This window comes from Loa loa (genome assembly GCF_000183805.2).
Source record: "Loa loa unplaced genomic scaffold supercont3.3, whole genome shotgun sequence".
NCBI classification, from domain to species: domain Eukaryota; kingdom Metazoa; phylum Nematoda; class Chromadorea; order Rhabditida; family Onchocercidae; genus Loa; species Loa loa.
Window position 1 is genome coordinate 107468 of NW_018108183.1, and position 16491 is coordinate 123958.

At 31.6% G+C, this 16491-nt stretch overlaps 3 protein-coding genes across 3 annotated transcripts; 2 read left to right on the plus strand and 1 right to left on the minus strand.

Moving 5' to 3' along the window:
* Positions 1–1492: 1492 nt before the first annotated feature.
* LOAG_03536 (tetraspanin family protein) lies at positions 1493–4316 on the minus strand. The gene is made up of 6 exons (XM_020446351.1): positions 4206–4316; positions 3695–3889; positions 3330–3503; positions 3060–3227; positions 2829–2912; positions 1493–2572 (listed from the first exon to the last, which is right to left on the minus strand). The coding sequence occupies exons 1-6, from the start codon at positions 4272–4274 to the stop codon at positions 2420–2422; spliced, it is 843 nt and encodes a 280-aa protein (XP_020303291.1). The 5' UTR covers positions 4275–4316; the 3' UTR covers positions 1493–2419.
* A 1267-nt stretch (positions 4317–5583) lies between these two features.
* Positions 5584–7710, plus strand: LOAG_03537 (Ras-like GTP-binding protein rhoA). The gene is made up of 5 exons (XM_003139074.2): positions 5584–5654; positions 5945–6051; positions 6214–6363; positions 6675–6863; positions 7175–7710. The coding sequence occupies exons 1-5, from the start codon at positions 5606–5608 to the stop codon at positions 7253–7255; spliced, it is 576 nt and encodes a 191-aa protein (XP_003139122.1). The 5' UTR covers positions 5584–5605; the 3' UTR covers positions 7256–7710.
* A 4225-nt stretch (positions 7711–11935) lies between these two features.
* LOAG_03538 (Ras-like GTP-binding protein rhoA) lies at positions 11936–15079 on the plus strand (the record flags this gene model as incomplete). The annotated part of the gene is made up of 5 exons (XM_003139075.2): positions 11936–11984; positions 13551–13657; positions 13799–13948; positions 14576–14764; positions 14942–15079. The coding sequence occupies 5 exons, from the start codon at positions 11936–11938 to the stop codon at positions 15023–15025; spliced, it is 579 nt and encodes a 192-aa protein (XP_003139123.1). The 3' UTR covers positions 15026–15079.
* Positions 15080–16491: the final 1412 nt, after the last annotated feature.

The following is a 16491-nucleotide window of genomic DNA, read 5'->3' on the forward strand; positions in this document are numbered from 1 at the left end:
AGTAGTAGTAGTAGAGAGAGAGAGAGAGAGAGAGAGAGAGAGAGAGAGAGAGAGAGGTTGAAATGGTTGAAATGAAGCAAAATAGGAAAGATGAAAGAGAAGAAAATTCGGAACGAATGAAAACAGAAAGAAGTGATAAAAACGAATATCAATTGTGTTGAACTGTTTTCGTTTTCGTTTTCTTTCTGTAAATTTGAAATGGATATTTTCCTATGCATGTACATCTATCCTTTCTCTATGTATGTGTGTATGTTTATGTATATATGTGTATGTGTGTGTGTGTATGTGTATGTGTATGTTGTGTGTGGATATATATTATACATATATATATATATATATATATATATGCATCGAAATAACAATTTAGTGGGTTGGGGAGGGTGGAAAAAAAAGAATGAAAAAGAAAAAAATGTTGAAGCAATTTGATGGAATGCTACTTCGCAAGCAGTAGCACTTATTTTAGAAAGGGCAACGATCAATGTTGAATTGAAAAAAATAAAATAAAACTAAAAAGAAAAAAAAAAAAATTACCCTACAACTAATGACTACAGCCAACCATCAGTAGTACGACAACCACCGCCATATACATAACCAATCAAGGATTTCAATTCTCTTGCTCTAACCATTTTACCCTACCCATCCTTCATTTTCTACTTCCATTTCCCCTCCTCTAATTCCTTTAAGCAAACAAACTTACACCTCTACACTCCGCCTCTCAACCTTCTCTACCTTTTTCTTTTTTTTTCCTTGTTCAATAGAGATATCTTGATCAGCTCCGGAATGCATCATCGATTGTTAACAAATGATAATTACATTTACGATTTCTCCTTTTTCCTATTATCAGTCTACTTATCATTTTTCTACACTTTCATTAGCCGAATTTTTTGATTCCCATCTAAAGCGATCAGATTCGAGTGTATTCCCACTATCATCGTGCTTTTTCATCTTCTGAATTTGTCCTTTACTCTTCCTCTCCCATCCTGTCACCTACTGCTTCCATATATATATATATATATATATTATTTTTTTAATTATTGTTTACACACACGCGTACACACACACACACACACACGCACACACACACACACACACACACACATACACACATGCACATAAACACACATACACACACATGTACACACACTTAACAATCAGCATGCACTTTCCTGTTTTATTTTGCCGTATTTTTTGATTTGAGTAAACATAATGGTGACATCGTCAAAGCGACAATTTTATTTCGAGGAAAGATTGAGAGAATTGAGAAGAGAACTTATCATTTCGCAATAAATTATTGTTGCAAATGGGAACAGTGCAAGCATTTCAATTTTTATTGATAATTCAGAAATATTGCTGTAATCATTTCACCGGAATAGTTTTCAGGATGAATTCTGAACATTTCCAGGTGATTCCTAGCAGTATGTTCATTTTTCTTTTCTTCCATATCCTTTTTTTTCAGATATTTTGGATATATCTACAAAAAGATCAAAGGTAAGGCGTGCTATGTGTACTTTTAAATCCGGAATTATCATTCCTGAGAAAAGACGAACTACTGCTACTCTCATCAGCATGTATTACGTGCATGATACGACGCATTTTTATAACCCAGCGTTATGATTACATCCTTTTTTCTTTCTTTCTAAAGCTGAATGTAGCAAACATTCCAGAATACCATGGAACAGATAAAAAATTTGGAACGAAAACATTTGTTCCTGGATTTCATAAACCGTTCAACAGTGAGTGAGAGTGCATTCGCTGACAAAACAACAACGTAATGTACACGGAGAACGATTATAGTACAAGGAAATATCGTAACATGCAGAACATACCTCAGCATCGCATGGAGATACTATATTTCGAGACACAGTGTTTACATGCAGTGAAAACAGATGCCGATTTCTTGTATTAAAAATCATGACAGGTCAGAAAAATATATTCAATATAAGCAGTCTAGAATACTTCTAGGAACTGAAAAAATGGAAACCATGATAAGAAGGCGATGAATGATAAAGGAGTAAAAATAAAATCAATCATGTAGAATATGTACAGTTACAAAACGAAAAACAAAAGCCAACAGTTTTCAAAATGAAAAACTGAGATCAGACGGAAGGATTAATATAGCCATATTATAAAATTTTTCCATCGAAGCGGTTACGATAGTAAAATTACCACGTCAAACAAAGTACTGATACTAACAACAGAATGAGGAACGGAAGATGAACAGTAAAATAAAGAAAGTTTTAAACAAACTGAAACTAAAGAAACACAGTCCTTCTAATTCTGGAAATTTACATCGGAATGAAAATCAAGAAATGCGGTCTATGGAAAACTGAATAAATGAGTAGAAAAACAGTCCATCACTTCAATAACAACTTAATAGTCACGCTTAATATACAAATACGGTCGGTACATGTGCAGCAACCTAACTGCGAGAAAAAGAGTCCTTAGGCTTTTCGTGATGTAATGCTACATTAACTCCTTTCGAGTAATGGTAAGTAGAACTAGAGCAGTTGTATGACATCCGACTTCCACGTGTCGATCGAAATATGAGAAGTACCAGTACCAAGAGGAAAAACTAAATTGGATTTGATAAAGGTGCTAATGTGACAAAATCAGAAAGCTCTATAACAATCCTATTTAATCTTAATTAACAAAGTGGATAGAACTTGGATATTTACGTCGAAAACTGGATCTTTAAAGGAGTTGCATACGCTACTGATTGTTTTTTCTAAATTGTTGTTCTTATCACAAAAATTAAAACAGTATCCATAAAAACACTTGTAATCAAGGATGATGGACTTTTTTTAAAAGACTAAATGGAAAGTTTTTACCTCAATGCAAATGAAGACTACAGCAATGTAGGCTGCAATCTTAATTTCTTCAAAGACCCAATTCGTATAAACTTCACTGCAACCCTGAAAAAACAGCAAAATATTCCTGCTGTTGAAGAGAAACAGGGAGTTTTGGGAATACTCAATTCGGGAAAAATCCAACGACTTCTTATACAGGAATGATATTAAATTTATTTGCCATACATATTCGCGAAAATTGAAAAATGCTACCCGTTGAAACCACAGGTCCCAATTTTCCTTGTGTTTGCCGCAATTTTTCATCGAAGAATTGAGATTGAAATAAATCTCATTACAACAACTATCAGGAACGTAAGAACTGTTTGACCATTCTTGATTATCAAGCCAATCTGCCGGGCCATTTACACCGCAGCAGAGGAACTACAACATTTAGAAACAATTAGGAGGAGGAAATAAATGAATTCAAAATTTTCTTTCCCTTGTCTTAATCAAGGTATTACATAAGAAGCAAATTTAACCCACCACTTTCTGCAAATTATCCCATGTCAACTGACTACTCGTAAACACTTCCCGATGATACTTTAAGCTTTGCTCCATATCACTGTGTACAAGTCGATATATATCCGACTGATAATTCAACGCAAGGACACTCACAACGAATTGAACGGCCAACAGAAGAAAGACGAAAAATATATACTGAAAGGTATCATATCGAACAGAACCAAAACCCACCATGTGTTGCTTATCTTTTATAGTTTAATACCACCACCAAAACAGGTAGTATTACAATTCCTAAACTTCGAACTTTTGCGAATTAAATTTTAGGCAGCACTAAATGATAGAAAGATCCTCTTCTACCTTGGAACTTGTCATTTCAAACAACTTACAGCAAGTAAAAGTAAGCGTGATTCAATCCATACTCCTAAACAACCAACAAATGTAATAATAATCACTGTAAGTCCAGCCGCAATACATAAGCCAACTGCAGAAAGAGTACCATAAGATGATGGAATAAGATCGATGTAAGTCTGCTTTGTTACATAAGACCACAAGCCGATCAGTAAGGAACCCAAACCAAGAACCTGTAATATATTAAAAATACAATCCCCCATTACCAGGACTTCTTAAGCATTGAGCATAATGTGTCTCTAATGATAAAAATGATACTATAGGTCCAAAATGGCTGTAAAATGATATCTTAAATTCAGTTGTCATTTTAACCAACAAACTGTTTTGCTTAATTTAACCGATGATCAAGCTGCACTGATAGTCTCTCACTACAGTGAATCCGATATAGCCAACTACAATATCTGATTTGTGCCAACTACATTAACGGTAGTTTATAATTATTTAAAAAGCATGAAGTATTAAATTCATGGGCACACGCGAAATACTAACCCAAAAGATGGTGTTGAAAACGAAAAATGCCCGTTTTTGAGCACTACGACTAAACAAATAAGATGCCATATACTTGAACAAAAAGCCTGCAACTTAATGAGGAATTGCGAGATATCATTTCAAACATATAACTTATCAACTTGAACACATATTATATCAGCTAGAACACCTGAAGCACGTGGCCTGCCTTTTCGAATACGTAACTTATAACATTCCCACACCTCTACACTCAGAAATTAGACAGCCTCATTGTAAGTCCATGACAAACCCAACGGATAAAGATAATTTAAAGTGACTTTAGCAACGACACCACAAATCGCCGGGAGGATCACAAAAATAACCGAGCAGATTCAACGGCCTCACAGAGTTGCGTGAAATATTGACTATTTCGATAAAAGATGTTAGATGAACCAATACCGAGTATGATAGATACGAGATACGAGCGGAATTTAGGTCGATCTAACTATTTCTTCGTTTCACTTTTGTCGTATTTGCCCTGTCCAAAATGAATATTCCAACGTTTTTTCATTTCTTTTTTTTTAAGTCATAGTTTGAGATTAGATTTGAGAGTAACATTTACTCTCTCACTGTACTAATTTGATCAATTCATGATACATTCACGATGAGTTCCTGTTGCACTGAACTTTACACATGTTAGTATCTTTTTCCCACGTAAAAGACCTCAGCATACGTACTATGTTGAAGCATTTAGCTATCAATTGTTAATCTGATACTCAAACAAGCCTGACCAGGAGAGCTCCCGTCAATTATTCCGTATAATCTAAACTTTCATTTCGATCAGTGCATTAGCAGATTCGTTCGACCTTGTTCAAAATGTCTGATTTTAATAATTTTTATTTAAAATTTGAATTTCTAATCTGCGAATTTTTTTTGATGATGTCATTATTATGCATAAAGCTAAAAATTTGTAAACGACGTTTCAAATTATTTACTAGTTTTTATTTATTAAAGTTTGTATTTCCTTTTGTATTTACTAAATTTTCATTCGTCGTCGGCGGTCGGTTGGAAATGGGTGAGTGGTGTTAGTGGCGAATTTCCAGGGATCCGTGGGAGTTGCATAGGCGGAAAACGTTGCAAAGCCTGAGAGGACCGTAGAATAATGAATGTGGTGCGGGTGGTGTAGCTTTTTTCAAGTTTTTCCAGGGTGAGGTTTCCAGTTGTTTTAGGAGAGGTTTCCAATTTTTCTTGAATGAAATTTCTTCTAGGTGGGGTTTTTGAATTTCTTCAAGACAAGATTTGGTTTACGAACGGACTCCCACATTTTCGAGGTTGGAATAGCTTAGGTTGTTTGTTTGATACTGAGTAAAACTAGCCATAATATTTAATTTCTTGTCAGCCAGAGTTAACCAGTATTTCTTTGCAGACTTTAGAGCGTGCTAATGGCCGCTATCCGTAAAAAATTGGTCATTGTTGGCGATGGCGCTTGCGGTGAGTCATCATTTTGCATATGTAAAAGATTTTGCAGCTCAGTTCTATCCGAAATAAAGTGGATTAAAGAACTTCAAGTTCAATTTCAGGATTTAAATAGGAAAGGGTTTTAATTTGATTTTGACTCGATGAGGATGTAGGTACTTGAAAATCATAAATTCCATCTTTTCTGGTAACTACAGTTCATGGATTAAAAGCAGCTTCAAGGAATGTCATTTAGGATATTCAATCAGTCAATGAAATAAACAATTATATTCACCTAATTTATTCGTTAGAATAGTGTTTTTCAGGTAAAACTTGCCTTTTAATCGTGTTCAGCAAGGATCAATTCCCGGATGTTTATGTACCAACTGTGTTTGAAAATTATGTTGCAGATATTGAAGTGGACGGAAAACAGGTAAGTCATTTGCTGTGTAACATTTCCAAGTTTTTGGTGTACTGACATCCGAAAATGACTCATGCATCCAATTTAACAAGTTCTAGGCGAATAAATTGCAAATATTTTCTGAAGCAGGATTATTATTACCTCAAATTGTATCTTGTTCTTGTTTGATTTTAGGTGGAACTGGCTTTGTGGGATACTGCTGGCCAAGAAGATTATGATCGATTAAGGCCACTCAGTTATCCAGACACTGACGTAATCCTGATGTGTTTTAGTATTGATTCACCGGATTCGTTAGAAAACATTCCAGAAAAGTGGACACCCGAGGTACACATATAGTTGGATGCTACTAATAAATATATGCTTTCAATATATGTTTCATATATTAAACATTTGGATGATTGTGGGGAATGTTCCACACAAGTATTGGTTGCCGCTGTGACTGCAAAGTAGTCTCACCCGTTTTTTTTTTAAATAACGTACGGTTTACGTATATTCAAGAATTCAAAAATTTATTCCAAGTTCTTATCATTCGTATCATATTTTGGGGAAATACATGAGATATGGGTCATCATAAATCGGAGAACAGTAATTCCAAACAGCTTTATTTTGTTGAGAATATGCATATTTTATTTCAGGTACGTCATTTCTGCCCGAATGTCCCAATAATTTTGGTCGGCAATAAAAAAGATCTTCGTAATGACCCACAAATGGTGCGTGAATTGGCAAAGATGAAACAAGAACCAGTACGTCCGGAACAAGGCCGTGCGATAGCCGAACAAATTGGTGCTTTCGCATATTTGGAATGTTCCGCTAAAACAAAGGATGTCAGTTCATCATTTTCTAACCTAATATTTTCAAATAATCTGACCTTACTGTCATACCACTATAAGAAAATACGATGACTGAATAGCAGTGGAGCAGAGGTGACACATTTTGACATTAAATGGAAAGCATTAATCAGTCCTCACAAAATACTGTTGTGGGTCTGGTACATAGTATCGATTTAGCTGGTTCAAACTAAGAAGCCAAACCACCATCAATTAGGTTATTTGAGCCGGTGGATTAAAATAAGTGCTCAGATGATTAACAACATAAATCTTCGTTATTTAGTGGAAAAATTCCTCTTAATTTCCAGGGAATTCGAGAAGTGTTCGAAAAAGCAACGCAGGCTGCACTGCAGCAAAAGAAAAAGAAAAAGAAGTGTGTCATTCTTTGATTCAAGTGGATTCGGAAATTGCACATTGTTGTTTTTGATGGAGAAGGAGATGAGATTGGAGGAAAGTAGGAGAGAAAGGTTCATCTTACTTCTTCATGATCAGTTAAGAAATATTGATTGTCAATTACTATTCAGCCGTTCTACTTTGTCAGTAATTTCTTACCGTTGTGCAAGAGATGCTTTATAATTATTTATTGATTACTGAAATGGCGAGTGTCCAGAAAGGAAAAATGAATTATCGTTTGTACTACATTTTGCAATATTCATTATTATTCTCAAAATTAAAAAATTAACCATTCCAGTGGTGGGCCTCACTTCCGTTTAACATAAACATATATTCCGCGCAATGTTTTTCTATTTTCTTTAACGTTGTTATTTAAAAATTTTCAATCTTGTCTGACTTCAGTATGTTGATATGCACTCTGCTTAATTTTTACCACTATTATTTATTACTATTATGGTTATTGTTGCTTCCTGTGTTTTGAAATCCAAAAAACATCTCATGTTGTTAAGATGGAGAGTTTGCTGTTATTTATAGGGAATGTGTAATAAATTAGTTCTTTCCAGTTGATGTGTACGTTTCTTCTTGTTAACAGACAACAGCTAAGCATTAGAATTAGATTTTGGTGCAAACAGGTAAAATCCAAGTTTCATACATCACTAGGATTCACGTTGTTGATTAGACCTGAAAAGTATCCGTGGCATTGGTCATCTATTTTCTGAATGGTGAATGCGGTGTAATGAAATTATACAGAATGGTGTAGAAAGGAGAGGGTGGGAGAGTTATGCTTTCCACAAATCGCTTTGCAGGGTTATATAATGTTAAAAGAATTTATGGATCTTAAGAAAATGTTCGGATGATAATGGGTTATTCGCAGCTGGTATAAAAGATGAAAGATGATGACGGGATTTCCGGGACGGTGATGAAGGAGCAGCTGTGAAAATTTTTCAAAAGCACTGTTTAAAATGGATGCTTTCCTCAACAAGTGCTTTTTGGAACCGTTCTTCTGTTGGTGGTCATCGTTTTGTTCGTTTTTTATTGCTTTTGCTGCTTGAAACGAACATCTACCATCCGCTTCTTCCATAACAATTCTTTTCTTTTCTTGTTTGGCATTAAAGCTTGATTTCTTCTGCTATCCAATCACTGTTTATGATCAACAACTCTACCAGAAAATCTAATCGCGATAAATTATTTCATCATTGGATGAAAAGGCTAAATATACGGTAGGATACAATTCTCATATGGTTCATATGATCCGAGATTAGGCTATCCAAACTTAGTGAAAGCATAAGTTGGATGGGACGGTTTTATAATCGCTATTGCATGATCGTTTATGTTGACGATTATGACATCATCAATATAACGAAATGCGTCAAATCTGCTCACTAAACGGTCCTTATGATTGTGAAGTGCTGCAGAAATGACATACTTGATGCTTAAGTAGTGGATATAGTGCAATCCAGTAGTTTGGTATTTTATTTATCGAGCATATTAATGCTCTTCAACAATGTATCGACCATTATTCCATTGGCAGTAGGAATTCATTTGTTTCGAATGTTCGAAAGCATAGATTTTTTATACTGATACTTTGGTGTTCGGGATTTAGATGATGATAATGGCACATGTTAGAAATCCTGAATCTTTCCAGATGTAATTCTATGTATTAGAATCTTGAAGTTTGAATTGAAATTATGGTATTTAAAAGCATCAATAATTTGGGAATCAGTAATTAACAATAACATCAATGATCAAAACTTTATGAGTCCAACAAGCTGATAAGAATTTTCGAAAAGTCTGATGGGAATTTTCAATATCTTTCAACCATGAAATCTTATCAACTCTGATTAAATTGATAAAGCTCTTGCAACAAATTGTAATAACCACAGATACTGTAGCATTTGCAGTGAAATTCCAATGGTTAAAGGCAATAAATTTTTTGATCAATAAAAATTGATAATTTTTGTATCAATAGGGCAAATCAAACAATGAAAACCAAGTTACGGATCTTTCCTAACAGCAATAAATCACGAGGATGAATAATCCGGAAATTTTATTCAATTGAAATATGATTTTCTCAATGTAATAATACAATAAATACTCTAAAAAGATAAAAGTGGTATAAAAATAAAGGGGAAAAAAGAAGTAAGTATGAGAGCATTGATGAATTTAGTTGTTTCAGAGATGTAATCGGTAATTTATTTTTACACATTTACAAATTTTTCTGCCTTTTTATTGTCATTAATGGAATTCTTTCATCATTTTAGTGACATTACTATTATTGTTATACTAATTTCATAAGCTTAAAATATAAATTAGAAAGAATAACATTTATAGAAAAGAAATAAGAAATCGTTCAAAAAATTACATTCCATCTTCTATTAATTTACTTAAATATCTCATTTTTTAAATTTTCAATCAGTTCCTTCTTTTTTTTAAAATTTCATTTTATTTAACAGAAATTTCTTTCCCAAAAATTAAAAATAATTGCTCGTTAATTCTTGATCTTGCCTTTGTATACTTTCCCGTTTTTACATTTCTTCACACAAATCACAACTACACACCTAAAATTGCTTATTACATTTAATGAAATTTGAGAAAATTTTCATCTAAACAACTCATACTTTTCCTCTCCCTTCCCACACTTTTTCCTTTCATCATTTCATTCAATTTCATCTTTTCTTCCATCCTGATTTCCTGCTGGAAAGCCACAATCCAAAGCAGTCACGGAATTGCGACACAAATCTCTTTCTATTCCCTCTCTCTACTATCTGAATCCTTTCATTCGTATAATTTTCAAATGATCAATGATCGTTTATCAATGATTGTAGCCTACTCCAACTTTCCTAACAAAGCATTCATTATCATTATCCTAACATCTCGTGTTTTCGTTTAATCAGGGTTAGGGTTAAAGGGAGATATTGAAGGGTGTCGGAATACTATAGGATGATAATTGGAAACTTCAAAGAAACAAATTTGCTTATTTTTAATTGACCTTAACAATGCTTACAAATTTCCATCTATTTCATTAAAAAATCAAGATTCCTTTCTTTCATCTTTTCCATAAAAAATATCTTCATCCAACAAGCTTAATGGATAAAATGGATAGCATGCTTTAAAGCATATGATCATTTAACAAATCTTCATCATGTTGGAAGTGTAGTCAACATTTCTGAAATTGATTTGATAAGATACGCTATCGTAATCATATCCAAGTGCTCATTTTGCTTAACCAATTTTTATGATTGCATTTTCTCGTTATGATTTAAAACTTTATTAAGCATTTAAGACAACTGTTAAAATAATTTTCCATCTCTTTCCACTCCCTTTTTTTTCCCATCCTTATCCAATTCTTGAGTGCTATTTTTCCCTCATCAATGTCATTAATTTTCCTCCCATTGTTTTCCTCAGTTATTTCTTCTCAAGTTTTCACAACAATTTTCGAAGTTTGATTAAATTAGCGTCAAATTTCTTCTCGTTTCCTTTTTTCTTTTGTTTTATAAACTTTTCTCATCTTCAATTTCATTATTTCCCATAAATTACTTTCATTGCTATACATTACTAGCAACTTTTGTCTTCCTTTGTCTTTTGAAAAAATCATCCAACAAATTTCGGAATTATATTGATTTTTTTTTAAAAATTATCCTTCAAGTTCTTAATTTTTAGCTTAATCTTTTTGACCTGAAACATTGATATATGTGTTAACCTGCTTAAATTTTGCTCAATTCGTCATTTGATGATGTTTAATGCAAAGGAAAAATGAAGCGAAACATTTGAAAATTCATTATCTCATTTATAGCTAATTTTTAAAGGATTGTGAGGAAGATTAGAAGATTGTAAGAGAGAGAGAGAGAGAGAAAGAGAGAGAAGGAGAAAAAAAGGAAATGGAAAAGGAAATGGCGATAAGGGATTGAACAGGAAATACAACTATTTAGGTATTAATACGATTCTAATCTGAAACTAATCTTCCTATTTCACCATCTAACAGATCCTATAATCTTTTCCAATTTCACGAAATTTCCATTTTTTACGCCTTCATCCACAAAATTCATTGCTTTCTCTTACCTTCAATCTCTTATATTTCGCCATATTTTCATTGATTTCATAATTTTCCTTAAGATATTATAAATTAATTAGTGGGAAATTAAATACAGTAGTGATATTTGGAATTAAGTCATGATTGATTGATAAGTTTGTAAAATTCTTCCCATTTCACTCATCCATTTATTTATTTACTTATTTAACTCATTTAAATTCTCAATTATTTACAAATTTATGGATTCTTTTTCGCATTTTTTCTTAAATAGCTATAAATATTCACATTTTATTATTGTATGAATGTATGCATCAAAATTTCAATTCTTGGATTATGAGACTTTTAGTTGCTCAAATTGACAATTGATATTTTAATTTATACCTTTTTCCACATGTTGTTTCCTTTTTTTGCTGACTCCACAACTATCAATTGTTTAAAATAATTCATATTGGAATTGTCTAACTTTATAAAGTTCTGTAATTTTCAAGATTGCATCATAGACAAATTCAGGATGTCTCTCTCTCTCTCTCTATATATATATATAGTACTTACTTTACAGAAACATCGTATACAAATCAGTATTCAAGCGATTTTGGCATTTAGAGTGAGATTTCTGGAAGGTGAATCATTGATATCCAGGATCGATATGGCAGCGATCCGAAAGAAATTGGTTATTGTCGGTGACGGAGCATGTGGTTATTACAGTTTACTGTTATTCATTTTATAAAAATTGGGAAATTGGAGAAGCTAAGACTTTCATATAAAACCAAAATAATATCATTGCGTAACGATGATATTTCATTTAATTAAATTAGCATCAATTTAATAGGAAAGAAGAAGTTATAAAGTTTCCCTTCCTACTTCTGTATCACTGCCAAACTTTTGTTTGACACTTTTTCCGGACTACAACCTCATACAATTGTTGGCACCTGTAATCCTAATCTTTTAGGACACAAAGAAAGGGTAGAAAAGTTAGGCGATGAAATCTCTAGAATTTTATCGTAGAGATCGTAATCTAGACAAGAAGATTAGCAATAATGTTGAAGTTGCAGGAAAACTACACCATCACTTTTATCTCATTTCATAACTTTATCATTTGAATCTAAACTATTCCAAACTTTATCAATTGTCAATTTGAAAACTTTACCACAGTCTATCACTATCCTCATCATTGTCTCCAATCCTTTAATTTATGGAAATATTTGAGAATTTCTGCGCAAGTTTAATTTCAACAACAAATCAAACTAATTTTTCAAATATTGCATCGTTTTTTTCCCCTCCCACCATCTGTTAAACTAAGCCAAAAACTAATTTATATTTTAATAGCTGTTCAATTTTAAATCTATAATTTTGAGCTTATATAATCCATTACTGATTTCATTCTTTAGCTTGCATCCATCTGTACACTGTAAATTATAAACGATTGGAAATTTCCCAACAAATTTCAGTTGCTTGCATATAATAAGCATTATTTTCAATCATTAATAATCCGATGATTATAAATAAGTAAACAGGAAATTTAATTGTAAATAACAATGTCTTTGATGTCAAATTTTATCAGGGAATTTTAGCGTTGTGTTAAATCTTGCTTTCTCTTGCTTTCTTGCAGATTATCCGAAAATTCAATTATTTCAGAATTAATTATTTTTTAGCAAAGGATGAATTGCATGTAGTATAAAATGAATTCTTTAAACAAACATTTAAAGTTATTGCAAACGAAAAGAATTTTATTCATCACATTCATTCCATTCATTAATCACCCTTTGCTGCGAACTTTCTCTAAACTAAGAAAATTCAAAAATCAGACTGATATACACAAAAAACAAAGGGAGGAAAGAAAGAATGAAAAAACACTTTTTATTTAAATTTGTTTTCAAATTTTCAAAAATCCAGTTGAAATTTTTATTCTGTGGGTTAAAAAGAGAAATGCAAAAAAAAGATAAAATAAATTTATTTTCGGTACAATTTCTTTCTTTTAGTTTAATATCGTTTTACTAAAAATGGAAATATTTTTCACGTATAACGTGAAAAACACATGAATGGTGGATGCAAGGTAAATGTATCGAAGCATAATTGTTGTAAAATATAATTTAAAGGGCCAAGATTTTGGAAGGACGAAATATGAATTAATACATTTTATTCATTTATTACTTAAGATATAGCATGAATTTTTACTATTATTGTTAGTTTTAACAAAAAGTTTTTGAACTTTAAAAAATTAAATTTGTTTGAAAAAAAGTAAAAATGGACAATTTTTTGAGGAAAAACTTGCTTACTGATTGTATTCAGTAAGGATCAATTTCCGGATGTTTATGTTCCAACAGTATTTGAAAATTATGTTGCCGATATTGAAGTTGATGGTAAACAAGTAAGTTTTTTCATAAAAAATTATCAGCGATAGGGGTTTTTTTCTAATTTAATATTCTGCTTTCTTTTCAATTTTGAAATATGACCAGTCATTATTTGTTAATAGATGGCAAGTCAATATTGAAATGTTATGTAAGTCAAGGTAGAATTGGCTCTATGGGATACAGCAGGTCAAGAAGATTATGATCGATTGAGACCGTTAAGTTATCCTGATACTGATGTGATATTAATGTGCTTTAGCATTGATTCACCGGATTCATTGGAAAATATTCCAGAGAAATGGACTCCTGAGGTTAAAATTTTTATCAATTAATTCACACTGTATTTCAGTTCCAAAACTGTTCCAAAAATAGCACAGGTTTAGATAGTTGTCGCCGAATTTCTTGGTTTCAAGCATGAGTAATTGAGTCTTTATTCCTCAAAACTCGGTAACACAGAAACGATTTCAACGATTATAATATCACTATGAGCAAAAGGAGGATCAAAAAAACCAATAACGCCCGATATCATCGATCCAACCGACCTGTTGCAATACTTCTTGCGAAAATGATTTGGCGCTCACGACCACCTTCTTTTTATTGCTGCAATTTCGCGTTATGGCTTTTGGAGTTTTTCCGACAGATAGCATATAGATCTGAAATATTCTTTTAAAAAGAAAAATAATAAAAAAATTTCTGAGAATAACATAAACCTGTTATTCACTAATTTTTGAATCTTTTAGTTCTTTAATTGTTCAAATTTCGACTACATATACTAATCAATTTCTTTGAATTATTTGCCCAATTAACTGCTTCTTCGTTTAATTTTTTGTACGGTTATTTACTGTTTTATATGTTGCTAATTGTTGAGTTTTATATCAATTAGATAGAAATAAACTTCAAAAATTACGATTAAATGTTGTACTGGAAAAGAATTACAGGTTCGACATTTTTGTCCCAATGTTCCGATAATACTGGTAGGTAACAAAAAGGATTTACGCAGTGATGCACAAACTATTCGAGAATTACAAAAAATGAAACAGGAACCGGTAAAATATGAGCAAGGAAAAGCAATGGCTGATCAAATTGGTGCTGCATCTTATATCGAATGTTCTGCTAAAACTAAAGATGTATGACTCTTTTTTTTTCTTCATTAATTCAAATTATCATCAAAAATTAAGGTTTATCACTGATAAAAGTGCCAACAAGTTAAAATTCTCATATCAATTGTATTTTTCAAGATATATTTTAGATTGAATTTGAAATTGGATTTAACTTTTAAAAATTCTAATTAAATATTTTCCAAGGGTGTACGGGAAGTATTCGAAATGGCTACTCGTGCAGCTTTAGCAGCAAAAAAGAAGAGAAAACACAAATGTGCTTTGCTTTGAAATTGTTACCATATAAAATTATGCTTTTAATACATTTATCACATGTTCACTTCCATTTGTATGATAATTTGATTTCAAATTTAATTAATAAATTTCATTTGAGCTTCAAATAACAGTCATTTTTTTCTTTCGCTCTTTTCTATTCCAAAACAAAAACGATGCAATAAAATTCCAGAAATTAAAAACAAAAAAAGCATATATAGAAAGAAATATGAGCCTAAAGCAGTCTTTGATATCCGTGTGGGATATCATTGGATTTTAAGTATTCAGGCTAATATTACATTAAATGTTCAATCATTCAATTTAATCCATCAATTAACTGAATGGTCAATTATAAGTTACTCAATCAAAAGATAATGAACATTGTTAAAATTAAAATATATTTGCGCACCATTTCTGACGCAACTTTTACTACAAGATATTAAATTACACTGTATATTGAAATATAACTTTTTTTTTGAAATTCTCAAACACAAACTATCTTCGGGAACTTCGAGAATTCTCCTCGAAAAGTTTACCAAATGTTTTGTTTTGCTTATTTCTACAAATTTTGAAATGAATGAAATCCATTCATTTATTTAGCTGACTTCAGCATACTTATTTGCTATAGCTATTAGACAGATCGTAAATCACTTGAACACCTCATCATTAATTAATACTGATATGCCTTATTAAATTCTCCGGAAGTTCTTTCAGTTAGCATAAATCTTCCGCAAATTGTGAATTTGGCTAGATTTTTTTTTTTATAAAACTAAGAAAGAGAATTAAATAACTATCGCATTTATCCAGTAATTGTTGATGAAAACTTCTCGGCTATGATTGTTAATATAATAATACATTGCTTTATCATAAGGGTTAATTAATATATTGCTTTGTAAGAAAAGTTAATTAATGCATTTACTTCATCAGAAAGAATTATTTTGATTAAAGCACTGGGACAAATCAGAAAAATCTTTTCACAATTTGATAAATGAAAGCAACAAATTACTCGTTATAAATTTATACCATTAAAATTTCAAATAAGAAAAAATACTTATTAATTATAAATTTTAGTCATAAACGGATCAATAACAAGATGAAGTATTGTGAATTCTAATGGTTGGATAATGTTGAAGGAAGGTTCATTTCATTTGAGCAATATAAATTTTTCATTTATCTTTTTTCCTTATAATTGCAAAAATTTACACTAATTTTTTTCATCCTTATTCTCACAATGATTCATTTCCATACTTGTCTATGCAAGAAAATTGAAATGCTAAAAATAACATCGATGAAATTATCGATGAAATACTCTTAAAATGACTTATTGAAATATTTGCTAAGTTCTTGAACAATATGTGCAATTATGATTATAACATTGTTTTGTTAAAAAGAGATTGGAAAAGAAAAAAAGGAGCATTCAAAATTTAATCTAAAATGTATAAATGGAAGGATTTTTCATTTGTTAGCCTTAAATTTTTCCAATT